At 40.6% G+C, this 27,283-nt stretch overlaps 4 protein-coding genes and 1 long non-coding RNA gene across 7 annotated transcripts; 3 read left to right on the forward strand and 2 right to left on the reverse strand.

The window, feature by feature from the left end:
* The first annotated feature begins 2,683 nt into the window (after positions 1 to 2,683).
* On the forward strand, positions 2,684 to 6,252 carry LOC103145196 (TLC domain containing 3A). Of its 2 annotated transcripts, XM_016676639.1 has the most exons (6): positions 2,684 to 2,709; positions 2,916 to 3,107; positions 4,854 to 4,937; positions 5,029 to 5,248; positions 5,565 to 5,660; positions 5,767 to 6,252. In XM_016676639.1, the coding sequence occupies exons 2-6, from the start codon at positions 2,986 to 2,988 to the stop codon at positions 6,055 to 6,057; spliced, it is 813 nt and encodes a 270-aa protein (XP_016532125.1). In that variant the 5' UTR covers positions 2,684 to 2,709; positions 2,916 to 2,985; the 3' UTR covers positions 6,058 to 6,252. The 2 variants fall into 2 exon arrangements, with proteins under 2 accessions (XP_016532125.1, XP_007562600.1); XM_007562538.2 differs by lacking the exon at positions 2,684 to 2,709 and having other exon boundaries at positions 2,718 to 3,107.
* Positions 6,253 to 6,408: 156 nt separating this feature from the next.
* On the reverse strand, positions 6,409 to 13,819 carry gemin4 (gem (nuclear organelle) associated protein 4). The gene is made up of 6 exons (XM_007562540.2): positions 13,615 to 13,819; positions 10,561 to 12,552; positions 9,900 to 10,047; positions 9,542 to 9,812; positions 7,923 to 8,621; positions 6,409 to 7,357 (listed from the first exon to the last, which is right to left on the reverse strand). Exons 1-6 carry the CDS (start codon positions 13,634 to 13,636, stop codon positions 7,136 to 7,138), a joined length of 3,354 nt encoding a protein of 1,117 aa, XP_007562602.1. The 5' UTR covers positions 13,637 to 13,819; the 3' UTR covers positions 6,409 to 7,135.
* A 208-nt stretch (positions 13,820 to 14,027) lies between these two features.
* Positions 14,028 to 18,864, forward strand: dhrs13b.2 (dehydrogenase/reductase (SDR family) member 13b.2). Its single transcript, XM_007562541.2, has 8 exons — positions 14,028 to 14,167; positions 14,269 to 14,445; positions 14,528 to 14,803; positions 16,064 to 16,393; positions 17,555 to 17,902; positions 17,995 to 18,087; positions 18,173 to 18,192; positions 18,305 to 18,864. Exons 1-8 carry the CDS (start codon positions 14,122 to 14,124, stop codon positions 18,317 to 18,319), a joined length of 1,305 nt encoding a protein of 434 aa, XP_007562603.1. The 5' UTR covers positions 14,028 to 14,121; the 3' UTR covers positions 18,320 to 18,864.
* A 1,145-nt stretch (positions 18,865 to 20,009) lies between these two features.
* Positions 20,010 to 21,957, reverse strand: LOC103145238 (tripartite motif-containing protein 16-like). Its single transcript, XM_007562601.2, has one exon. It carries the CDS (start codon positions 21,910 to 21,912, stop codon positions 20,332 to 20,334), a length of 1,581 nt encoding a protein of 526 aa, XP_007562663.2. The 5' UTR covers positions 21,913 to 21,957; the 3' UTR covers positions 20,010 to 20,331.
* A 2,621-nt stretch (positions 21,958 to 24,578) lies between these two features.
* LOC103145199 (uncharacterized) lies at positions 24,579 to 27,207 on the forward strand. 2 transcript variants are annotated; one of them, XR_476996.2, is made up of 4 exons: positions 24,579 to 24,692; positions 24,794 to 24,886; positions 25,310 to 25,450; positions 26,716 to 27,207. It is a non-coding gene; the product is annotated as an uncharacterized LOC103145199 (long non-coding RNA). The 2 variants fall into 2 exon arrangements; XR_476997.2 differs by having other exon boundaries at positions 24,588 to 24,703.
* The last annotated feature ends 76 nt before the right edge of the window (positions 27,208 to 27,283 follow it).

A 27,283-nucleotide genomic window follows, 5' to 3' on the forward strand; every position in this document is an offset into this window, starting at 1 on the left:
GATATTGAAACAAATACTGATAACACTCATTTCTCGAGTTGTTTTGTAGAAAGTTTTCTTAGTCAAATCTCGCTTTCACCTTTTCAACTTTTTAAGATAAACAACCAGTAACTTTCATTGTCAAACTGCGGGACTTTGCATAGTATTAGGTTTTCTCACACATACAAGTATTACATATGTCTATATATTTTATAATATATTATGTCTTTTACATGTCTCACGTTTTATGAGGAAAATATATTTTTCATAAATACCATTAAGCTAAAAATTATTCATACTCCTTCCATTCTTATGTTTACATTCTAAATCAGTTTCCACTCATTAGTGTCCTCTAGCTCAACACACACAGCTGAATATTTTTTGTTTGTTTGTTTTGATTCGTGGTTCGTGATTCGTAAAAACGTGATTAAAGCTTGATTCGTGTGCCTGTCCTATCCCTAAAGTAACACAACTAAAATGTTTATCTTTGTCGACTCTCGTGTATCGGTTTAAATTTGATTTCTGGCTACATCTATACCCACAAAGATCACAACTGAAAGGTTTCTCCCCTGTGTGGATGTTCATATGTGTGTTTAAATCACCTTTCTCCCTAAATCATTTCTCACAAACATCACAGCAAAATGTTTTCTGTTCTAGGGTAGTTCTCTTGTGTGAGATTCGATTTGATATATAGATAAATCTTTTGTTTTACAAAGATCACAGCACTAAGTTGTGTGGCCTGTGTGGATTCTCATGTGTGTTTGAACTTGATTTCAGGATATATCATTGTCCACAAAGATCACAACTGAAAGATTTTTCTCTTGTGTTTCATGTATCTGTTTAAACTTGATTCACATTTACAGTGGATATGAAAAGTATTCACACTCCTTTACATTTTTCACTCTTTGCTTCACTGCAGCCATTTGGTAAAAAAAATCTAAAAAGTTATTTCTCATGAATGTACACTCAGCATCCCATCTTGACAGAGACAAAACAAACGTAGAAATCCTTGCAAATTTATTAAAAGATAAAAACTGAAATATCACATAGTCATAAGTATTCAGACCCTTTGCTCTGAATCACCATTTTGAAGAAGTACAGCCATGAGTCTTCCTGGGAGTGATGCAACAAGCTTTGCACACGTGGATTTGGGGATAGTCTGCCATTCTTCCTTAGAGATCCTCTGCAGTTCCGTTGGATGGTGAAAGTTGGTGGATCCATTCTCAGGTCTCTCCAGAAATGCTCAATTGGGTTTAGGTCAGGTCTCTGGCTTTGCCAGTCAAGAATGGTCTCAGAGTTGTTCCGAAGTCACTCCTTTGTTATTTTAGATGTGTGCTTAGGGTCATTGTTCTGCAACCAGTCATCCAGCCTCTGTGCTCTTTGAGCAGTTCCTTCAACCTCATGATTCTCATTCTCTGACATAAACTGTGAGCTGTAAGGTCTTTTTTCTGTTGAGTGCCTTTCCTAATCAAGTCCCATCAGTTCAGTTGAACACAGCTGGACTCCAATGAAGGTGTAGAACCATCTCAAGGAGGATCAGAAGAAACGTGAGTTCTTTCTGCAATAATGATATTGAAATAATCATAATTAAGATATCAAGATTCTGTCATTGAAAGATCTCATATTATTTTTGGAAGGATGTTTTAAAATGGATAGCCAAGTATTTCTCAACTGGAAAAATTCTGTCAGAAAGACATTGTGTTCTTATCTTGGATTGTAAATATACAAACAAACTCCCCTTTAATGAACATTGATCTAATTCTTGAAAAAGTCCCACATGTACATGTAGGACAGTGCTTGAATGTGTCGGCACATGTTACCAAGGTGTTGGATCTGCTCTTTGGGTTGTGGAACTTTGTAAAGTGTGTCCTTTGAAGGACGCCGTACTTGGCGTTCATAACTGTGTGCTGGCAGTATAACGGTCAGTATTTGCTCTGAATTCTAAAGGTAGGCAATACTGACCGCCAGCTCCTCAACGTAGCCAAATGTTACTTTTAATGTTCAAGTAGTTAGTTTTGTATCATTTTGTCTTTTTCTTCTTTTTTGTATACATGCTGTATCTGTAAATCAATCAATCAATAAATAAATAAAAAATAACTGCGTTAATGAAACATGTTGACATAGAGTATTTGCTCTGAATTCTAAAGGCGAAGCCGCTTCGCTGTCGGGAGGTCCGAATAAACGGTCCCAACCACGATTTTAACCGTCGTGTGTGTCAGATTCCCGTCTCGTTTCCTTCTGACAAAAACCCTTAAGAACACACAACGCAGAGTCCAGGGAACAGCGAGGACTCATCTCGCACGGACAGGGTTACATACACAAATCCAAATGTAAGACAATGTCGCCTAAGTTTTGCATTGTCTCAAACATCTTCTGTTTTTGTAGTCAGGAATCATCCTGTGTTGTCAGTATTTTATTTATTTGTGTACTTATTTATAAATACATAACTAAACAAATAAAAAATAATATAATTAATAAATTTATTAATTTCCTTTTTCTTTTTAGTTTATTGTTCGTTCTGCAGTTATGCTTTCAAGCGCTGATTTGTATTTGAATACTTTTTGTATTGCTGCCGTGCCTTGTTGTTTACACATCTTCCAGTAAAGGAAAATTACCACCACCAACTTGTCACCTTTAACACACTCCATACCAGTAGGTGGCGTTAATGCTACTTCACGGTTTTTGCCAACCGCCAATAAAAATCAAGGATTGAAAAATAAGTTCTCACCAGTTGGTGGCGGTAGAGAGTCATTTAGTTGTTTTCTAACCGCCAATAACTCAAGAAAAGAATAACTTTAAAAAAAATCAATGATTTATTTATTCATTTAATATAAACAGTTATTATTCTTTAGAAGAAGCAGCACAAGAATAAGGAAAGCAGAATGATAATAACAACAAGAACAACAACTCCGGATAGTTAGCGCTGTAGCACCGAGATGTTGTGGTAATATGTAGCACGCAGAGTTTGTTTTGCAGGGACAAGGATTTGCCGAGGCTGCTGATACCATGCTGGCTGCCTTGGTGTGTGGAGCTGCGGTGTTTCCAGGGCTTTTCTTCAGCATCAGGAAGATCTTAAAACACACCAGGACACAGTGGAGCGAAGCCGACGTCACCGTAGTCAGTGAGAGGTCAGCTTCCTCCCGAGTAACAAGCTAACGTTAGCGAGCTGCTGCTAAGGTCGTGGGGACTGAACTGCTAATATTACAAGGATAGAAGAGCTGTTAAAGTCGGGACATTTAGCTTGTTTTTCAAATGAAGAGCCTAGTTATACTGAAACAGTCTGGCCACTTTATTAGGTACACCTGTAAATCAGCTAATGTCTACAGCCCAACAACTGTGGTATGAAGACGAAAGAGAACTTCTTTCGGTTCAAACCATGAATGAAAAAGGAGAGGAGAGTGGATATAAATAACTGTTTTAAAAATGGCCTTCAGACATGCTGGTGTTAGTATTTCAGAAACTGCTGACCCACTGGGATCTTTACCCACTACTTCAGAAGCGAATGGGAAGACTGTTTCAGCAGCCTACGGTGTGTAGAGTATAACTACTGAACTCTCAGCACTTTAAACCTTGAAGCAGATAGGCTACAGCAGCTGATGACCTTACCAGATGACCCTTCTGTTCCTAAGAACTGGAATTGAGGATTTCACTGTAAAAAGGCTCTCCAACAATGCACAAAATGCCTGATGAGTCTGGAGCAGCTGCAGTATTAAGATGGTAAGGGTCGAAATTAGGAGTAAATAACATGAAAGCATGGAATTATCCTGACGTTCCCCCTTAGTACAAGATGAGTTGTTTCAGCACCGATTAAAATGATGAATTTGATTAAAGCTGTTGTGTTTCATTTGTCCAGTATAGTAGCATAGCTGGTTTGATTTGGAGACTTTTGGTCACATAATCGGAAAGCTATCGGAAAGTAAATCCATATTTTTTCTTTAAAGGTGACCTATTATTCTTCCTTGATGAGATTGGGATACAAAACGTGTACATTACATTTGTTGCATAAAATCTTTCTCTTGCTTTGTCTATTTCTAGAAGCGGTAAAGATCAAGTGGAAATACAAACTGTATAAAAGTACAGTTTAGTTGAATAATATAATTTTCTTGTGTATGTATGTCACATACACAAGAAATCTATAAATATATGTTTCTCAAGAGTGTTTGATAACCGTTTGTGTGGGGGCAGAGAGCGTTTGACCAAAAAGCTGCTTTTTGGCCCATTAATTATTTTAATAAAGGTATTTTTGTATTCATTCTTAATTATGGTAGGATTGGTCCTCCATACAGGTGTACCTGTCTTCTCATGGGCACTTCCAGCAGAATAACACACCTTATCACAAACCTGAAATGTAGTTGGTATGGTAAAACAGGAAATTTACATCATGAATGTAACTATGATGTCAGTATTTACTAAAATCTATAGGGGGCAAAAAAAAGGGCAGTTTTCCAAAACTAATGTGTGTCCAGCCAGGTACTCGCAAAGGGTAACTAATAAAGTGGCCTAAATTAATTTGGAAAAAATCCACAAAAAAAACAACATGCATCAAATTTGTTCTTACTCTATGCTGTTAATTTCCTTGACTAACTCTTAAAATAAATGGAAAATTGTTAAACTTTTCTTTGATTCCCCAAATTATTATTCAGTAATCAAACCATCATAAGTTCGACAGGACTCAAAGGATTTTAAAGTCAAAATTTATAAAGAAGAATACATTTTTCAAGCTTTAGTTGAATGTGCAGAGGCTGTTCCAGTTAAGTTTTTCAAAAGGATCCAGGGATATTTTAGCTTCCAGGGTAAAAAAAAAAAAAATCAGCATTAGGATTCAGTTTTACAGTAAAGTTTCCAATTTCATCTGGTCTGATGTGTTTCTACAGACTGCTTTCTGCTGTCCATGGGTCGCTGGCCACTGCAGCTGGACTCACAGTTGTTTCATCTTGCAGGGATGTGATGACTGATAGGTGAAGAACTCTCTATAATCTACTGGTACATTTTCATTGTAGTATAGGAAAAACAATCCAGTTAAAATGCTTCATGTCTCACGATGCACAGTTACTGGCTGGTGAACAGTTTTGTCCTGTTTGGAGTTCCCTACATGGTCTTTGACATCTACGCCATGTATCTGAGCCACTTCCACACTGAGAGGAGCAGAGCTGGGTCCGAAGCGCCCAGTGGACACTCGCTGCAGACGGTCAGGGCTTTCCTTCGCAAGGACTGGATGCTGGTTCTCCATCACACGGCCCTGGTTTTTATTTTCACACCCATCACACTGGTGAGATCAGTGAGGAAACGGTCATATTCATTCAGTCGAACCTCTGTCGTCGCAGATTTTCATTCATTTGGAAAGTTTGTCACAGATCTAAAATCAGTAACTTTGAGTGAGATTCTTCTAATGTTTTGACGCAGATATTCACTGTTTGGAAATATTTCTAGATTATGAAATAGTTGTTCATTTAGGTGAAATATTCTTTGTAACAAAGTCTTTATAGGCTAGATTAAGTCCTGATGTAAAGTGATGAAGGGAGCAGATATCTGTGACTGAAACAAAACATTAAGTTGATTATTGGACACATTGTGCCCGTTTTTAGTTTTTCAGGAGAGGTTTGGGGGATTTCTTTATTGGCTGCATGTTCATCACGGAGCTTAGCACTCCCTTCGTCTCCATAGGGAAGATCCTCATTCAGGTGAACAATGAAGTCACATGATCTCTCATTCTTTGCATCCCGTCTTGGTGGATTGCTCCAGTTTTTTAACTCGCACGTTTCTGGTCATCTGTTTGTTTACACACAGCTGCGCCTCGATGGCACCAAGCTGCATACAATCAACGGCCTCATCGTGCTCCTGACCTTCTTCACGTGTCGCATCCTCCTCTTCCCCTTCATGTACTGGATGTACGGCCGGCAGTTCGGCATTCCGCTGCACCGAGTGGCCTTCCACCTGCCTCTGCACTGTAACGTGGGGAACCTGGTGCTGCTGGCTCCACAGGTCTACTGGTTCATCCTGCTGCTGAGGAAAGCTCAGCGACTCTACCTGAGGCAGAGGAGGCCGCAGGTAGACGAAGATGTGAAGAAGGCAGACTGACAAACTCTTTGGTCTGTTAATTTACGACACTGAGACCAGAAGACATGGCTTCTGTGCCTGGTTTTACTAAAGATTTATTTGGACTGAAACTTTTATAAGTATTAAGGCCAGTTTAAACTAAAAATAAGAATAAAGTCAAATAATGAGGATAAAGTCAGATTTTGACATCTGAATAAAGTTGTAGTAAACACACAACCATCAGATTATTAATCAGTCTTTTGACGTGTAAACAGAATATTTCTTTATCTGTACACCCAGTACCAAATTATAATTCACAATAATTTGTTTTACTACAGTTGAAAGACTACTTTTTCATGTCAGTGTTCTCATTATAGTCCGACTTTTTTGGGGGGGAAACATGACTTTATTCTTGTAATTTTATTTTAGTTATTTTTCAGGTAGACTGATTACAAACTTGAAGTCATGCTAATGCCAACTAGAGCGCACAACTTAGTTTAACATGTCCCCATGTTCAAATTATTTTCAATCTTTTCTACAACTGCCACCATTTTTGCCTGTGAAAAGTTTCTATTTTTTTAAATGATTCAGTTGAAACATAATCCAAAAGCAATGTCACATTTTCATTTGTTAATTTTCAGTAAATTCTTCTTAATTATTACTTTTATCTGTTTCAAAGTTATTTCAGGGGCCATTGTGGGATTTTTATTCATTAACAGAGGGCCACCAACAATTTTTTCCACGTTTTTGCCATCAAATTGAGCTTTATGAAAATGTTTTCTAAGATCCAGAAATCCATCAAAAAAATCTAGACTAACTTTAGATGCTTTTAGCCTTAGTGGTCTACTTAACACTGGTGGATGTTATTTAATGTTACGTTTCAAAAGAGCCAACCATGCTGAATATAACAAGGATATCTCTCAGCTACAGTAACCTTACTTCATATCTCCTAATAAAAATAATGAACCGATCACATCTTTGCACTAGAAAATAACATTTATTTACTAGAGTTCAGTTTTTACACTTGAGTAAAGTGTGGATTCTGAAATTCAAAGCGCCTCATTGTTTAGTAAGAATCTTCAGCAGGTCGTCTCTAGTAGGAAACGCGCACAGTGTCTGTTCAAGCTGCAGACGACACAAGCTGAGTGATCTTCTGGTGGAGCACTGCCTTCATGTGCTGGTTGCTCAGGTTGTCTGTGATGGTGGTGAAGAAGTGGCGCGCGTCGTCGCTCTCCGCGTGGCTGCAGCTGTCTGGGAAAGCCGCCATGACGGCCTCGTAGTGGCTGAGGATCTCCAGGCTGCACAGGAACAGAGGCTCAGACTGGCCTCCTGGCATCATCACCTGGAATAAACAAATGCATATCAAATATCAATATCAGTGCTCACAATGGCACGATCATAAGGAACTACTTGGATAAGATATTTCAGGGCGCACACATTAAAGACGTGCTTTCTTTAATTAGCTTCATCTTGTTATGATCTAGTAACAATACCACCAACTCCCATTGCTGAATAAACTTTAAAGATCATCCATAAATTGCTCTTTCCATTATCATTTATACTTCTGTGAATCTTGCACAGCTGTGTGACATCAACGTTATTTTCCTGTGCATCCGGGTTGCTTTGGGAACATAAACCGTTCACACAGAAGTGTCACTGCGGTCACATTTAATTTGCAGTCTGAACGACAACCACGAGAGAGAAAAACAATGTAAATCAGTGAAGAAAAAAATGGAATTGAGCAGTAAGATCTGCTTTGTGATCAACCCATTTCCAGGCTTTATCAGGGTACAGATATCTGCAGCCATGCCTGTAACTTCATAGTCATTAAAAGCAGATTTTCCACACCAAACCTTTGCTGCAGCTATGTTGCTGGTAAAATCCAGATATAATCATTTGATTCCTACCTGGATGTGCTGAATGTGGCAGAAAAGCTGGCTGAGAACGAAGAGGACCTCCTGGCTCGGAGCTGCTGCCGGCTCGTCCTTCATGTGAGCATCTTCTGATTCCTGAGGAGAGTCTTCTGCATGTTCCACAGGATTATGATCTCTTTTTGCAGGTTTAACAGACGGATTTAACTCTAGGGAATCAGGAGCTTTAGGACACTCTAAAGAAGAAGAATGAAGAGGCAGCTTGGCTTTCACACAGTTCATCATGTCCCTCACAGCATGGGCATACAGCCTGCAGATGTGGGCCCAGCCGTCAGAGGACAGCCAGTCGGCGCAGCTGGAGCCGCAGAGCAGCTGCAGGACTCGCAGCAGGAGAACCGACAGGCGCAGCTCACATGAGAACTGCCTCAGGTCCAGGAGGGGCAAGAAGTCCACGTACTCCAGAGAGAACGGGACGCTGAGGCGAGCCGACGTGATCAGCTCTCTGAGGACGCCCAGCAGCCGTTCCCACTGGGAGACGGAGCACCAGGGGAGGCTCTGCGTCAGCGCCACCAGCAGGCCCTTGCTGAACATGCTGACGTGGTCGGGCCGGTGCCGGTCCAGAGAAAGACAGGACAGCATGGTGGACCGCAGGGAGTCGGACAGGGAGCAGCACTCCATCCATGCTAAAAGACCCGTCCCCTGGCCGTACTCAGGGAGGTCCAGGCCGGACCAGTCCTACAGGGGGAACAAGGACAGGAATGTTGATGCAGCCTGGTCCAAACATCCAAACCCTTTGATCATCTCAGCCTGTTTCGTATACTTAATGAAGTCTAGTTTTTTGAATAGCACATTACAGCAACATGGCAGTTCAAAGTGCTTTACACCTTAAAAACATCACACAGTCACCAACTGGGAAACGATCAATAAATATTACATTTTGTCAAATACCATCATCAAAATCATCAAAGCACATCAACTACATTGATCAATGTTGATCAGCTGTTTTGCAGTTTTTCTGGAAGTTTGTTTCAGTTTATAGATTAGCATAGAGGCTGAATGCTGCTTCTCCATGTTTGGTTCTGTGGATGCATAACAGAACCAGAAGGACCAGAGAGGCTTAGAAGGTTGATACAACACCAGCAGATCTTTAAAGTATTGTGGTGCAAAACTGATCAGTGATTTATAAACCAACAATATCTTAAAGTCTATTCTCCGAGCTACAGGGAGCCAGTGGAAGGACTTTAGAACTGGTGTGATGTGCTCTCACTTCCTGGTTTTAGTGAGAATGCGAGCAGCAGCGTTCTGGATCAGCTCCAGCTGGACGATTGATTTCTCAGGCAGACATGTGAAGGCGCTGTTGCATTAATCGTTGCGACTAAAGATAAACACATGGATGAGATTCTCTAGAACTTGCTGGGACATTAGTCCTTCAATCCAGGAAATGTTGTTCAAGTGATAGAAGGCCAACTTTGTAACCGTCTTTATGTGGCTCTGAAGGTTCAGAAACACTGCACCCAGATTTCAGATGTTATCGACTTAAAACAAGCTTCTATGTCTTGTTGAAAAGTTAAATTCATCTTATTTTGCATTAGAAACTAGACCAAAAATACTTATTACTAATAAGTGTTTTTGCAGTGTGGACATGATATTCCTACCTGTTCAGGAAGGTCACAGACTTCCAGCAGAGAGGAGGGCACCTCGTTTTTAAAGTGCTCTCCCCACACGGGCCTCAGATGGAACCGAACGGTCCAATCCAACTCCTCGGTCTTGTTGTAGAGCCAGAACAGAGCTCTGGACCAGCTGGTGGGGGCTGCCTCGATCTCCGCCCCCACCAGCTGCCCCAGAGTGGTCAAAACTGACACCAGCAGCTCTTTGGTGTCCATGGAGCGTAGGTGGACGGCACGCTCTGCTGGCTCCTCCCAACATCTATCAGATGATTCATAATGAAGTTAAAAGATGAAAAGTAGAAAATATAAAACATTAGAAACTACACACACACACACACACACACACCTGTAAGCCTGGTTGTAGAGTTGGGCCAAGACAAAGAGGAGGGGGAAAGGAGAGCAGCTCAACACCCAGTGAGGCGAGGGAGCTGCTTCCACTGACAGAGCAGCATGGAGAAGCTGCAGACTGAACTCTGTGTCTATCTTATCATCACCTGTAGATACATGGAGAAAATCACAGAGCGAATCCTTCAGCAAATGTTTCAACACATCATCCACCCAAGTACATGAAAGGCCTGGCTACAAATACTAGAAGACATAAGAATTGAAGTTAATAACTACTAATAAAAGTCAAATATTTATAAAGCCTGGGAAATAAAATGATTCATAGCAGATTGTGTGTCACTTTGTCAGATTACAAACATAAAGTTCAACCACTTGCCTTCCCAGACGAAAAAACATTAACGCATTTCCAGAAAACGCCTGGTTGTTTCTTTTCTTTTAAACAGTTTGACTGATTTTAGTAGTTGAGAACCAAATGGAAGTAAAAGACGCATGAAAAGTCAATTTTGGATAATAGGTTTCCTTTCAAGTTTATGGTTGCATCAGGACAAACTGTGAATAAATACAAGGCTGAATTCTTTCACAAGGCTCAATAAGTTTTCCAGATTTTTTTTAAAAACCCATCAACTCTTAGTGGGTTAAAACGATAACAAGGGCATCCTCACCAACAGCTGAGAGGTTGGGCAGGACAAAGGTGTTGACGACCTCCTGAGGCAACAGGAAACTTTCCTTCTTCTCCTCATTCATCACGTCTGACGTCATCAGAAGACCCAGGAACTTGAGGAGTTGCTGCTTCTCACTGGCTGACATGGATTTGCTCCTGATTGTGTCCTGCAAACACCTGCATAGCAGATTCCTACCACTCGCAGCATTTACTTTATCATCTTTAGGTTCCCCTTCATTTTTTCCTCCCAGCTGAGCTTTGAGTCCAGGCAGCTGCTGCAGGATCTTGGCCATCAGGGAGAAGGCTCCCTTGTTGAAAACGGCTGAGTGGCAGCAGGACTTTATCGCTGCCTCTGGGTTCTGAAACGCCACTCTGGCCACCAAGGATACGGCGGTGGTCAGGTTGCCTTGCGACACTGCTGCTGAGGCTCCGCCACCTCCTTGGATGATGCAGTTGAAGGCCATGTTGAGCTCCTGTTGGAAGCCCTCCGTTACAGCGGAGGGGACGGGCTGTTTGAAGAAGCCCTTGCTGGATAAACCCAACATGGCAGCAAGCGTCTGGTTCTTGTCTTCTAAAGAAAGTGCAGAAAAAATATCTGCGGCGATCTTCATCAACTTCCTGCAGCGACTAATATCGGAGTTCTCAGCGTGTAGGAGACTCATGAGGGTAGAAGAGAGGCGGAGGAGGGTACGATGCTGCCGGAAAGCAGCTTGATTTTCGTCCAGGCAGTGAACCCAGAGCTCAGAATGAGCCCAGGATGCCTTGCCTGCAAAGAGCTCTGCAAAGCTGTGGTAGTCCTGCAGGCGGTGAGCGATGATCACCGCGGTTACCTGAGCCTGAATGTCAGGAGCGTTCTCATCAGCAGGAAGTTCCAGGGATTTGAGCAGATCTCTGAGCGCGTCCGTCTCCGCCGCAGCTTCAGGAGCTTCATCGAGAGCCGTCAGGACTCTCTGGATGCTCCGTTGTAGCCGGACAGCAGAGAAACATGGAGTCGAAGGGTCGCTGACCACCAGAAGGCCTTTATCTTTCCAAAACTGTGCGAGATCTGTGATGATCTTCAAGGCTTCAGACAGCTTCATCGTGCCGGGCTGAAACCGAGACGGTGACAGAGAGGCACTCAAGTCTTTCTGAGCGTCTCGAATAAGTTCAGCACTGAGGGTCTCAATCTCTCCTCTGCAGCCGATCGTTTTACACAAAATGTCCAACTTTTCTGTTATAGGAAGAACGACTTCCTGTGTTATCAGGAAGGACGTGTAGAGAGCATCAAGAGAAACAGATAAAGACTGAAAACACACATCTGTAGAAGCCACCAGATCCGTCATGTCTTTCAGCGCATTAAAGAGAACATGCAGGATGTCAGTGTTTGCAGACGATGCTGTCATTTCTGCAGAGTCCAGCTTCAACCTCTTTGCAGTGTGGGGAGAATCTGAGGACAGACGGGCAAACTGGTTGGCAAACATCGCCTCTATGGTTTCTTCTGTCTGTGATTTAAGTTCCTCTCTGACTTTCCACAGCTCCCACCAAACTTCCAGAAAAAATCTGACATCTTCTTCCCCAGCGGGATCGCTCCTGACATGCTCCGTTAGCCTTCCCAGCTCCATGGCGATCCGATCCGGAGGAAGGAGAAGGAGGAAACGGGCAAAAATAGGTGCAGCGGCAGTCGACTTCACCAACTCCAGTAGGACGGTGTGGTTCACCTCAGGGAAGCTGTTCTGGAGGGAGAAGAACGGATTCTCCCTCCACGCCTTTTCTACATCCTCCTTAGCTTCTCTGCTCAACAGCTTCAACCACACAACACAAACGATCCTCTTCTTCCAAGTTAAAGCTTGAAGGTTGGGTTGACTGTCAGGTTCATTTGGTCCACAGATTTCTTGGAGTGCTAGTAAGATCGGGCGCCCGACACGGCTCCAGTCGGCTTTGGGAAGCGAGGACAGAGACGAGGGGAGACATAGTTTCTCCGCCTGCAGGAAAGCCCCCTGAAGAATGGCTGAATCTGAAAGAACCAGAAAGTCACAGCAACACTTCATGATTTAGTTCATTAAGCACCGGTCAGGTTTATAACCAAGGCCATTTCTAGCTTTCTGGGAGAAGAGATTCTTAACCCTTTAGGTAGTTTGCTACTACATTTTACAAGTGGTTGAAATTATAAATCATGATACGAGTTAAACTGATAAAAATCTATAATACAAGGAAATCCACAATCCTCTATCCAACAGTAATTACAACAGTGTTTCTAAAAACTGTGCTAAAATTTGAATAAACATGTCTGGAGTCAGTCATCTTTTTTTGATTGCATTTGTCTGGCCTCCTTTTCATGCTAATGAGAATGATGGAAAGCTGTCAATCACTGCCGGTGACCCGCTACATAACTCCATCTGAGAGTGCGGTTCAAAAAATGTGAGCTCATAATGACAACAACAACAAGACACCATCCAAAGCTCATCTTTACAGTTTATTCTGTTTACATCCTACAATTAGTTTAACAAAAAATTTATTAAATATATGTGATTACTACAGATAAAGACAGGACATTTAAATTTTCCTGAGATGTGCCACTGGTGTTTAGGATCCCACAAGCAGTCCCACAGCTTGCCAAAATTAACAAAGGTGTAACGAATAAAAAACGTTTCAAGAACAACTAATTGGCTTTGAAATAAAAATAAAACTAAGTTGATTGTCACAGTTTCTAGAATGTTATTGATAACATTTATTACTTTGATTCACCAGTGTTGCCAAAATGTTAGTTATCCTTTTTCGACTTATACATTTACTCATTGCATTATTACCTTTTGTTTACTTATTATGCTATATTAAGCTTTGATACTTACCTACTTGTATTCATTTACTTAGGAATCATTTTGCGTCTATTAATTATGTTGTTTTTGGTTTATCGTTTACTCGTTTATTTTGGTTTTATTTTATACTGTTTAACCATAAAGAAAAAATCGTCTGGTAGATAATATTTTATTTATGAAGTATAAAGGTAATATCTCTATACAGCAGACGACGATAAGCGGACTTCATAGGGTATGAAAACAATGAAAATATGCATTACCTTTGTTCATAATGAGCGCCATTGCGGCTGAATGAGGAGAAAAGAAGCCCAGTCAGTAAAGGCAGCTTTACAAACCAGACCAGCGGTTCTATGTCTCGGTTCAACCCAGTTTACTGGTATCGGCGTGCTGCAGTTGTCCTCATTTTTTTAACAGCATGTCAACATTTCAAGAGTCCAGCGCTTCCGCTTTTTTAACGTATGGCAGCGGTCAGCAGTAGCCACAGCGACGCCTCTGGACAACGCCGGTATTGCGGCTCCCACAGTCACATCAATATATAAAGTAATTTTTTTTTAAAAATTCTCTACTATAAAAATACATTATTTTTAATTCTCTTAAGCATTTTCTAAAGTATTTTGTAATTTTTTTGTCATGCAGTTTTCATATGATTGTCACGTAATACAAGCTGGGTGAAGTTTTTTTTCTTAGAAAATGAAAGCGAAAGCGTGTTGATACTCACACAGTTCTACACGGAGAACCAAAGTGGAAATCACCAATGAATAATCACCATGGGTCTGCTGCTGGAGTTTTTTCTATGCTATTTTATAGCAACAGGTATGTCGTTTAAAGGTGTTTGTGTATTTTGGTAAACATTGAGTCATTTTGTGTGGAGTATAACATTGTGTTATACTAATTCGTCATATAACCCTCCACAGGTGTGCACTGTGTTCATCAGATCCAATGGCTGCCCTGTCAGTTCACAGATGAGCATGTGAGCCTCAATAATGAGGGTCATGTTGAGACTCAGCTCATCCACAGACAGGCCATGCTGCAGTTTGGTCAAAAAGGAGACACTCCTGTTAATCCAGATGCCATCACTTTCCTGATCACTGGTAAGTCACTCCCTGCGGCCTGTAAGTCAAGAAAATTGAGCTGGAAACTGCTGCATTTCAGGCTTTATCCTTTCTGGTGTAGGATCCAAGCTGGACCTGCGGCGGTATCTGGACGGGGTGGAAGCAGAGCAGCTGGAATGTGAGCTGCGAAGGTACAGCACAGAGGGCATGCACATCCACTGGCCGAGCCAGGAAGCAAAGGATTACAACCGGTGGTTCACCTGCACCCTGAAGCAAGACAAGGGCCTGTTCACGGTCACCGGCTTCCTCAGACATCCGTCTAACGAACCTCCACCGGGGCAGCAGGACTACCGCAGCTGGCCCGCTATCGCTGACACTGAGATCCTGACTACATCTGGTAAACCTCAACAGATGAGAAATACAGTGTTTAACAATATAGTATTCACACCTCTTGAATGTTTTGAAATGACAATCGCAAACCTTAAGTGTAATTAGGGCTGACACAATTAATCGGATTAATCGTGATAAACGAACAAATTTTGTAATCGATTAATTACTAACTGGAGTATACAAACAGACGTTAAAATGGGCATTTGCTGAAAGAACAACAACCTCAGAGCACTAATTAAGCCAAAACAGCATAAAAATATATATGTTTTGGATTTACGATGAAAAAAGCTTATTTTTCTGTAACGATGTTCAACCCAGAACTCTTAAAGTGTCATTGTTCAACTTCTGTAAAAAAAATATATATATACATATATTCTATTAGGCCCATTTTGCTATTATTATTGCAACTATTAATTGTTTAATCCAAAAAATAATCAACACATCATCCCTATGCTGTGTTGATGTTATCAAGTCAAACAGAAAGGCCCGAGTTTTTTACATGTTGACATTAGAAGTATTTTTTAGCTACAGATACATTCTTCACGACAAATGATCAAATGCACACTAAAGGAATGCTGCGTTATTACATTCTCAGCAGTCAAATATTTTATTATTTAAAATAGGATTTGAAATATTGGCCTATTTGTATGTTATGAAGTATTACTAACATTGAATAAAATAAGCTTAAGTGGTTAAACAAAAATCAGCAGAATATGCCAAATTGTTTTACCTGATTATTCAATTAATTGTCAGAAAACTAACTGGGAGATTATTTCACTTATTGCAAGACACTTTTTAATGAACAAATAAAATAAGCTCCTACAAGTTCATGAAAAGTAACTTGCTAGTTACTTTTATGTGTACTACGAAGATATCTGCACTCAAAACAAGACAAAAATACTTGGTAAGATTTTGTGTTTTTACAGTATAGTGATTTTTCTGTAGGTGGATTCTCTCACCTGAGCTGTAGATCTCTGCAGCTCCTCCAGAGTTACCCACTGGGTGCTGCTCAGATTAACGGTCATCTTACCCAGATTATCAGTTTTTTTCTGTTGCCTTCTCCTCCCATTTCACAGCAATATGACACTACACTATATGCCGGCATATTGCACCCGATTCCAATAAACTACATTAAAATGTGTCAAAAATTCAAAGGGATGTGAAAACCTTTGAAGTTATGAGCATCTCATACTTCAAAATCTGAATGAAAGTGTTCTCCACCCTAGTCATCCTTCATATATTGATGTATGGTTAACTTTTCCCACAGTTGCCATGGTTACCAAAACCCAGACTCCCTCTGTGAAAGCCACCCTTGGTTCTCAGCAGAGGCTCCACTGCCAGTTCGGCATCGACCACCGGGGAGCAAACACCACGGTGGAGTGGCACTGGCAGCAGCGTGGAGAGAGGATCAAACTCTTCAGCCACTGCAGCCGGACGGGGCAGATACAGGGCTCTGGAGTGGGGAAAAAGGCCCTCGCTGGAGGAGATGCCACCTACACACTGCCCTTCACCAAGATGAGCAGTGAAGGGACATACATTTGCTCTGTGCTCGTAAATCCACTGTTTGGGAATCAGGACGTAGTGGTGCATATCGAAGGTGAGAGAGAGAGTTTGTCAGTCGGGTCAGTAAATAATGTCGCCTGGTTTGGGTGGGAATGAAAACAAAAATATTTTAATAATAAATTCCAACAAAAAAAAGGGGTTTGAATATTAAAAATAATAATTTTTATTCATAGTTATTAAAACCCTTTAACCTGCGACGGAACGCCCACGTGCCGTGTTTCCATTGAATTTTCCGGGGGTGATGTTTAAGGGGTTTAACCAGGCAATTCATTACATCCAGTAGGGAAACCTAAACATTTCTCCCCCGGGTGATACGCTCCAACTCAGGAGTTATAAATAATCCTCCCTGCATAATCCAGGCTGTCCTTGCTGTGGGATGTTCCCAGAAAGCCTGCAAAGTGATTCACTTTGGAGGAATCCTGACCAGGTGCCAGAACCACCTAAACTGTCTCCATCTGATGCAGAGGAGGAGCAGCTCTGTCCCTAGTTACCCCCTGAATGACGAGGGTCATTTCATCCACTCACGTCCAGAATCTCATTATTTCAGCCATATCTCATGACTGAAGGCAAAGGTCGGAGCCTAGTCGGCCTGGAAAATTAAAAGCTTTGCATTTTTGCTCAGCTTTTTTTCCTACCATGGCAAACTGGAGTCTGTCTTTCCATCTCTCGCTCCACTCTACCATCACTGTTAAAGTACTGAAACTCCTTTGAGTTTGTAGCAAATGAATCAGAGTTTGATTAAAGCAAACTAAACAGGGCTGGTATGAATGAGCAAAATTATGCAAAATTTATATTTTGCATGTTTTTATGCTTCCATTCGAACTGTTCGAACTCGAACTGTTTCTAAAACCAGCCCACGTACTTAAAATGTGGGCAGTTTTAATCAGACAAATTGTGTCCTTTAATGCATCAATTTTAGACATTTGGTTTACATTAGTTAACAGAGATTTGAATGCATGTCACACTGCATACATGCTGCAATTTTTCACTGTCATACATGTTTGTGAACACATTTTAAGGAAGAAAGGATTTGAGAGGCTGCTTCAAGAACCCTTTAATTGTTTCTCATTACTGATTGAGAATTTATTTGCGCCAGTTCCTGAACTCTAGAAATCTATTTTTTAAAGAATTATTGTATATTTATCTAGTATTGCATCAGTTTTTCCATTCAAAGTTGATAATTTCATCCTTTTAGAGCCTCCCCGTGTCTCCCTGAACGTGGGCCCTGTTCTATCTTTGCTGGACGGCAATGAACACAAGGTTGTCTGCGAGGCAGACAACTACTACCCTCTGGATGTGGAGATAAATTGGTACGAACAGGACCCAGCGGCGTTGGGTCAGCGGGTCGGGGCCCCGCTTCCCAAGATGCTGCAGAACATCCTGCTGTCCAGCCACAAGCACAACCAGGACAAGACCTACTCCGTGTCGGGCTTCTTCTACCTCAAGGCTTCGCTCAAGGATTCAGGGAGGCAGTTCACATGCAGCGTCTCCCATAAGTCGCTAAGAATGCCCGTCAAGAAAAGCTTCATCCTGCAAGTTGAAGGTGAGAGTAGTCCTGAGTAGCTGTGCTACAGAACTACGGTCCACCACCAGATGGCAGCACAGGGTCATGTCTGGTTTGTTCTCTCTGTTCAGAGCCGACCAGCTGGACCTTTTACCTCATGGTTTTCTTCATCTTGGCCTTCCTGCTCGTTGTTCTGGCTGTGATGCTGTCTGCCCTGCACACAGGTGACTGATCACTTTAAAATGATAAGAATATAAGACTCGTGCATTTTGTTATCTAAATGAGACTTGTATTTTATTTTCTCCACAGCAAGGAAAAAGTCTAAGCAGGTAAAGTTGCACTGAATCTGAATTATTTTTGAGTCAGTTACCAATTTCAGTGTAAAATGTAGGAAAAACCTGATGAGTGTGTGTGTGTTTTATCTTTGTGTGTTCTGAACAGAATAAACCATACTGAGCAGCGATGGACCATGAAGGGAATTAACACAATCAGCCTGGACTTCCTGACTCCTTTCTCCATGTGCATCTTATGATGATCATGATTATTTGGGACTTGTATGAAGCTTGTGTTTTCTACATTGCACTGACTTTAATGTAATTTTAAGAATAGTAATTCCTGGATACAAAAACTTGACAAACTACTAATTGCTACTATTTGAGGTATGGAGTCCCAGCCTGTACTCTGACTATTTGAGTAAATATTGAAGAAGTTGTATTTATTACTAGAGCTACAATTCTAAACAAAAGTTTTCACCCCCTTTGAATTTTTCACCCCCACAGTTTGCAGGCATGCAGTCTATATTTCATGTTATTTTCAGGGTTTTATGGTGTAGAATAATTTTAAAAAATTGAATAAATCTCAAGTGGGAAAATTATGCAAGAACGGTTTTCAAAATTTTTACAAATAAAAAACAGAAAGTGTGCCATCCATTTGTATTTCTGCCAACTGAATGAATACTTTGTAGATTCATTTTTACAGCTATAAATTTTTCCAAAACAAAACGTTTGCCTATTCTTCCGTTAAATAGTTCAAGCTCAGGCAGATTGGATGGATCTGTGAACAGCAGTGTTTAATTCTTTCCAAAGATTCTTTATTGAATTTAGGTCTGGACTTTGACTAGACCATTCAAAAACATGAAAATACTTTGTTCTAGGAGTCTGCAACCTTTACAACCCAAAGAGCCATTTTTCTCTCTCAAGCTAGCCAAAACAAAACTCGTTTAGAGCTGCAAAAGACAACTTATACATTTGTATAAAAATCTACTTTGGGGAATGTGTTGTCATAATTTTAAAAAACATAACTTTATATCTGTTTTTAGGATTTAAAATTACAATAAATGTAAAGGATGATAAATATTCCTTTTTTGTGGGATGGAAAATGATGCAAAAATAAGTACATAGATTAAAATCTAGTTATAAGGAAAAAAAATTCAGAGCGAATATGAAAATAAATAGAAAAACCTGCATTTTATATTTGAGGACATCAATTGGTTCTTTTCAATTTTAATACTAAGTTATAAAGTTACTAAGAGCCATTGTGGAAGATCCACTCGCTACTCTAGGTATTTCTGGTGGTATGTTCGACAGCGTTGTCCTGCTGAAACGTTTTTCTTATTCTGCACAATTATGCACTAATTTGTGTTGGTTTGTTGCACGAAATAACCATAAACATAAAATCAGACCTAAATGTCATTTTGGGTAAACAGTTAACCCAACATGCAGGTTTTTATGCTCTAAGAGAGGAAGCAAAATGATCTTTATATAATACATAATTTGTTTCAGAAGCTAATCATCTTACACTCAAAAAAATAGGAAGGCTCTCGATTTAGGAGTAAAATTTTGCACAGTGACAGAAAACAGACAAATTGTTGCTGAAAAAATATTTAGAGTTAGACATCCTGTGGCAAAACAAATCTCACCACTATTTATCTGACTAAAACTGAAGTAGTGCAGAAAGTATGCAGGACATTTTACTCCTGTAAACAACCAGAACACAGTTTTCTTTGCTCTTACTTATAAAGCCATTTCACTTAATTAATGGAGGCTTTATTAATGCCACAGTGGGTACTTTACACTTTATGTTTCAAACTTGACTTGTTTTGAACCTGTTGGATGATCAAAATAGGATTAAAAAGGCAACTCAGGGATGAAATTAATAAAAGCAGAAATTCACTTTAAATAAAAAAAAACCTTTAAAGTCTTTGTTGTAATAAGTACATTAGGGTACATGATAAAAAAACACAATCATTTGTCTAAATTTGGGTAAGAACAGTGAAATACAGACTTGACCAATGTGAGAGGGATGAACAGCACTACACAAGATTGTGACTGACAGCACCAAGACCCGCCTCCTGGCTCTGACTGGTTGTTTCTAGTGGGACAAAGCACACAAGCTCAGTTTTTTCATATTTAATCTGTCGCTACCATACTGTGTCAACATAGTGATATATTTTATAATGCACAATCAGTTTATTCTGTTTCTTTGAGGTTGCAGAACTCTGCATTGCCTCCATCACAGAAAAAAAAGCCAAGTCCAGCGTAGAGCGGCTGAGTGAAGGTGGTCTGGACTCTGTGGAGCAGAGTCATGGTTTCAGAGACATCATAGAAAGCCAGAACACCTGCACTGTGATCCAGGTACACTCCCAGTTTGTATGACTGAGGACTTGACACTGGAGTCTCTGCTTTGTTGTGACTGAAAGTGTAACCAGCTCCTTTCCAACTTAAATGCTCAATGTCACAGCGTAGCGCCCACGACTGATCATTAAACCCAAACAGCGATTCATTTGCTCTCCCTCCTCTCTTGGTGCTCTTGTATGCAACTGCTACAAAAATTCCTATTCCAGCCCATTTAAACTCAAAGTAGCATCGTCCGGTCAGGCTCTGCCTGCTCAGCACCTGTCTGCAAGAGCTGAATCTCTCCGGGCTAGGAGTGAAGGACTCGTCCTCGTACCACACTATTGCTGCTCTGTTCTCGTTGCTCAGTTTCAGCGTTCTGAAAGCTGTGTTTGGATCCAGACTGATTTCACAGGCGTATTTCAGGAATTCAGCTCTGCTCTTTGGCTCCGGTCGGGAACTGGACACTGTCTGGAGGGTGTGTGTCTCAACGTCTCTCAGGATGTCTTGCAGTTTGTCTCGGAGCTCGGACGCAGCTGCTGTCACGTCCTCGAAGTGCCTCAGAGGAACGGCGTTGATGCCGGATGAGTCTGCGAGGTCGCTGGGGGTTGACAGCGAGGCGTAGCTTTGCAGGAACTGGTTGTGATCTTCCGTGTGTGAAAGCTTCTCCAGCTCAGTGTCTCTCCTCTTCAGATCATTGAGCTCCTGCTCCAGCTTCTCCTGAACCTCCTTAACCCGAAGCACCTGAGCTTTTTGCTGCGATCTGATCTGCTGCTTCACCTCAGAGCGTCTTTTCTGGAGGAGAGTAATCAGCTCAGTGAAGATCTTCTCCGTACTCTTCACTGCTTCATCAGCAGAGACGCAGGCATCCTTCACCTCCTGCTGGAGCCTCTTCAGCTCCTTCTCCTGGTCCTCGATTTTCTTCTGGATTTGCCGTTGATTCTCCTCCAGCTCCTTCTGCCTCTTTGCCCTCTCAGCTGCAGCTGGAGCCGTTTCATGGCCTTTGTGTTCATCCATGGTGCACAAGATGCAGATGCACTGCTGATCGGTGAGACAGAAAACCTTCATCACCTCATCGTGACGAGAACAGATGTTCTCCAGGAGCTTCTTGGAGGGCTCCACCAGCTTGTGTTTCTGCAGCGGAGCGGCGCTGTAGTGAGGCTGGAGGTGTTTCTCACAGTAGGAAACCAAACAGTTGAGACACGACCTGACGGCCTTCTGCTTCCTCCCAGGGCACACGTCACAGGCCACATCTTCAGGTCCAGCATGATCAGCAGCAGCAGCCTGGAGTCCAGTCAGCTTCAGCTGCTCCACCAAAGCTGCTAACATTGTGTTTTTAACCAGAGCAGGCCTTGGTGCAAAAGTCTGCCTGCACTGAGGGCAGCTGTGATGTTTCTTCTTACCCTTTTTATCCCAGAAGCTTTGAATGCAGCTCATGCAGTAGCTGTGGCCACACGGAATAGCCACTGGATTGTTCAGTAGGTTCAGTAAAGCAGAAGGCATAATGTTTGATGTTTAATGAAGGCTGAAATGTTTGGGTGCCGAGATTAAAACATGTTGTCACGATTTATGGTCAAAATCAACGAACTACCAAGAGGATAAATTCATGATGTCTTTTTGTTTAATGTTTTATAAGAATGTACATCGGAAGCTTGCGACCAAATCATGGATAACGGCGCCCTCTGCTGTTGGTATGATAAAAATAAAGTTTACATCTGTTTTGTACAAGTTTCATGATGTCAAACTAAAAGCTTTGATACAACATGTTTACCCCGTGAGGTTGCACTTGCTGCACTTGGATAGCATTTCGTTTGATTTCCTTCTCCACATTGGATCATTTCAGCACAAATCTTTTTTTTATGAACTCAAATTGGAAACTGTTGTCACTAAATTTGGGCTTGGTGGACATTTCATCATGCACAGGTAGCCATATCCAGCGTTCCAAACATAATGTCCTCACTCTGACAATTTTCACACGTTCCTTGGTTTCAGTCATGGACATGAATCCAACTATTATCAGATACACTGAGAGATGGACGAAAGATTTTTAGAAAGTGGATTTTGCAGGTTGATGCTGTTTGTATGAACTGAAAAGCACTTACTGGGATTGTCTAGAATGATTTGAGAAATGCACCAAAGCAACTGAGGAAAACTGCCACTTATAAACTTTGTCCATATTTTGTCCTTTGTTTTAACAAAACATTTTAACGGAAACACCAATATGTCAAACTTGCTGTATTACACATTTCTATTGTCCTCAGCTGGCAGAAAAGCCCTGCTATGGCATTACATAACCTTTTCCTCGTAAAGGCCCTGGAGCTGAACACTCAGCAATCAGCCACACACACTTCATAACAGAGCCCGTCCATCCATCCATTTTCTTTACACCCTTGTCCCTTAGTGGGGTTGGGAGGGTTGCTGATGCCTACCTCCAGCTATCGTTCTGGGCGAGAGGCAGGGCAACACAGAGACAAACAACCATGCATACACACACTCACACCTAGGGGCAATTTGGAGAGGCCAATTAACCTGATAGTTTTTGTTTTTGGACTGTGGAAGGAAACCAGGGTACCCAGAGAAAACCCACACATGCACAGGGAGAGCATGCAAACTCCATGCAGAAGGACTGAGGCTGGGTATCGAACCCAAAGCCTTCTTGCTGCAGAGCAGCAGCTCTCCCAACTGCTCCACTGTGCAGCCCCATCAAGATGAGACCATATTTTTATTTTGCCTAAATTCTGGAAAGATGGCATGATTAGCTCTCAGTAAACAAAGCTGCAAACAGAAATGCAGTGGATCTTTAAGGAAGAACGGCAGATAATCCCCAAATCCACGTGTGAAAAGCTTGTTGCATCACATCCCAAAAAGACGCATGGCTGTACTTCTTCAAAAGGGTGATTCTACTCAATACAGAGCAAAGGGTCTGAATACTTATGACCATGTCATATTTCAGTTTTTATTTTTTTAATAAATTTGCAAAGATTTCTAAGTTTGTCTTGTCTCTGTCAAGATGGGATGCTGAGTGTACATTCATGAGAAATAACTTTTTTGATATTTTAACAAATTGCTGGAATAAAGCAAAGAGTGAAAAATGTAGAGGAGTGTGAATACTTTCCATATCCACTGTAAATATGGACTCAAGTTTAAACAGATACATGAAACACAAGAGAAAAATCTTTCAGTTATGATCTTTGTGGACACTGATATATCCTGAAATCAAGTTCAAACACACATGAGAATCCACACAGGCCACACAACTTAGTGCTGTGATCTTTGTAAAACAAACGATTTATCTATATATCAAATATAATCTCACACAAGAGAACCACCCTAGAACAGAAACCATTTTGCTGCGATGTTTGTGAGAAATGATTCAGGGAGAAAGGAGATTTAAACACACATATGAAGGTCCACACAGGGAAGAAACCTTTCAGTTGTGATCTTTGTGGGTATAGATGTAGCCAGAAATCAAATTTAAACAGATACACGAGAGTCGACAAAGATAAATATTTTAGTTGTGTTACTTTAGGGATAGGACAGGCACACGAATCAAGCTTTAATCACGTTTTTACGAATCATGAACCACGAATCAAAACAAAAAAACAAAAAACATTCAGCTGTGTGTGTTGAGCTAGAGGACACTAATGAGTGGAAACTGATTTAGAATGTAAACATAAGCATGGAAGGAGTATGAATACTTTTTAGCTTAATGGTATTTATGAAAAATATATTTTCCTCATAAATGTGAGACATGTAAAAGACATAATATATTATAAAATATACAGACATATGCAATACTTGTATGTGTGAGAAAACCTAATACTATGCAAAGTCCCGCAGTTTGACAATGAAAGTTACTGGTTGTTTATCTTAAAAAGTTGAAAAGGTGAAAGCGAGATTTGACTAAGAAAACTTTCTACAAAACAACTCGAGAAATGAGTGTTATCAGTATTTGTTTCAATATCTAACACTAACAAACCCAATTAAAAGTATATAATTTTCTCTCTGCAAATTTAATAAAATTGCCATATATACCTACACTCCTCACCAGTAGGTGGCGGCGATGCACACCGGAAAGTTTTTTTTTCTTTTTCTTTTTGCCAACCCGCAAAAACCGCAAGAGGAAGAAGAAACTGAATAATAGGATTTCCTGTTTCTGCATCTTAGGTCATGCGGGGACAACGCGTCCCGCTTTTCATGGTTTGGTGATATTTCTGGTAAGAAAACGGTAAATATTCTCACAGTTTGTTGAAATATGTTTGTACCTTCGCAGTAAAGTGTTGAGCAGGCAGTATTTTAACAGGATGGTGTGTTTCAGAAACGGATGGTGAAGAAGAGCTGAGTGCGGCGCAGAGCGGCCATTTCCTGCTGAGGATAAGTTGTGGGATCATCTGTGAACTCCAGCGTCCTGGTGAGCTGAAATATTGCTGTGGAATTAAAACTTTGATGAAATAATGCATAAAGTTCTTCCACACGCTTTAAATAACTGCTTTTGTGTAATTTAGCTCTTTGTTGTAGAGTAAAGAGGCCACTGCTATGTTTCTGTCATTTTATGTCATTTATTTAGTGCTTTTCAGTTTTAATTATTGTTTTTTCTTATTCTTTAAGCTTTCAAAATTTAATTTTGGTTACCAATGTTTAGCAGAAGTCTGTATTCTGGTTTTTGAATAAAAGTAGAAAGTACAATACTGCACAGTAAGAAGCCCAGCTATTGTCCTGTGAGGATAACTGGGACCAACTAAAGATCCTAATAGATGAGTTATAGAATCACATTGTATTTTACAATGATTTGTAGCTTTTTAACTTTGTTCATTTTGTGGTTCCTGTCTCTCAGCTGGATCTACAAGTTGACCTCACCACCAGTTCACCCATCTCTCTGGTTGTGAAGAGGAGCGGTCTCCATTAGAAGAAATGGAGCATCGAGGCAAAACGCTGGAGGCTGATTTCAACCCCAAAGTCCTGCTGCATAGATTAGGTCTGTATGTTTTCTTATCAGTAATGGTTTAGGAGCAGCTTTCTGAGGTTTATCTTCTTAACAGAAAGTTGAGAAACGGTTTGTGTCTGTGTTAGCAGATTAGCTTTCTATCTGATGGAAGATTGACTGAATCCTAACGCAAATGAACGTGTCCAATTTGATTCATCATTGAAATATTCAACTTTTCTGCTGCTCTTGGTTCAATGGAGCTCTGGTTCCTAAAGCTATTGAAGATTATGTTCAGGTCTTTGGCTTTCTTTTTCTAGATAGCTCTCATCATTTAGGATTGAAGTTGGTTATCTTTTCTGATAACCATCATTTGAACAAACTGTTCAAATGATGGTTATAGGGAGACTCTCTTCCTGATCAGCTCTGAAACTGGGTATAGAGGCACTTTGGTCTGGGAAGTCTGCATTCAATCACATCAGCTTCATGAACTTAAAGAGCTCTGGTCTTAAGAAACTGTCTAGTTCCCAAACGAAGCAAATTACTGTAAACAGCTTTAGGCCAGAGTGACTTTGTCCTGATTCCCTGTTGGATCAAATATCTGATTCAGAGCATTGATAGCACAAAAAATGTCACCTTGATGAGTTCATTATCTTCATGTCATCACACGAAAATGATTTGTTTTCTTTGTTCTGGGTTTTAATTTGTTATTTAAGTCTGTGTAATGTGCATAAAACAGAACTTGACACATTTTTCAAAAGAGACAAGTTTATATTTAAATTTATGAACACAATAACATCCATCAATTCAAGTTACAAAGTAACATGTTTTGGCTACAGGATTATAAACAAAAAGTAAAAACTAGCAACAAAAACACCCCATTTAAATAACTCAGCTATCATTTCTTTGGCTTTCTGCTACAGATGCAATTTATCGATTAATGAGTAATCAAAAGTTAATTGATTTTATTCAGGGTTTTCACCAGAAAATAGACTTAAGTTTGGTGGTAGATGGCCCCAGGATGGCTGACCGCCAACTCATCGAGTTTTAGAAAAAAAAATGTTTAAAGCTGAAAATATTGCTATTTATTATGTGATGTAAGATATTTGAGACATATTACAGTTGTATAAAAAAGTCAGGCTTAAAATACAGATTTTAACAGGCATTGCTATTATAGTGAACCTCAGAGCGATCAACATCGCAGTTCAACCTGAAGTCAAACATTTATGTACGTTAGTTTGTAACACTAATAATGTTGATGTGAATATAAAGCTGCAGTGGTTTATAATGTACATAATTTGCTTCATTGGTTCCTGCAGATGCTCAGCAGATGTTGCTGCTTAAAGAAGATGCTCCTGAAGAACATGGTCCAGGTTTTGACCTACAAGGTCCAGAGTCTCTCCCACCAACCATGAATGAGGATGATGAAGAGTTTCTCCTGTCTTCTCACCTTCATCAGCACCACAGAGAGTTACCAGAAGATCACTGTGAAGCAGCAGAACCTATCAGAAAGCAAGATCATGGAGATTATTCCAACTCATCAGAGACTGAACTCATTGAGGAGGAAGAAGAGGAGGAAGAAGCTGATGTAAATAATGTTTTCTGTCAACTTGAACAATTGCCAGATTGCAGACCAAATAGTAAATACAAGGGAAATGACAGCAAGGTGAGCCATTCAACTAAAGGATCTCCAATCTCTCAGGATAAAATGAAATTATTTACTTCAAAGAAAACCCTAGACTCAATGAGGAAAGTTAATGTTGAAATGAAATTTAGCTGTGATGCCAATGGTATATCATGTAAAAAAAATCCAACATCAAAAAGACATGCGAGAACCCTAGCAGAACATGAACATCTCTGTAAATTGTGTGGCCACACATTTAAAAA

Source organism: Poecilia formosa, unplaced genomic scaffold, assembly GCF_000485575.1.
Source record: "Poecilia formosa unplaced genomic scaffold, Poecilia_formosa-5.1.2 Scaffold138, whole genome shotgun sequence".
In the NCBI taxonomy this organism is placed as follows: domain Eukaryota; kingdom Metazoa; phylum Chordata; class Actinopteri; order Cyprinodontiformes; family Poeciliidae; genus Poecilia; species Poecilia formosa.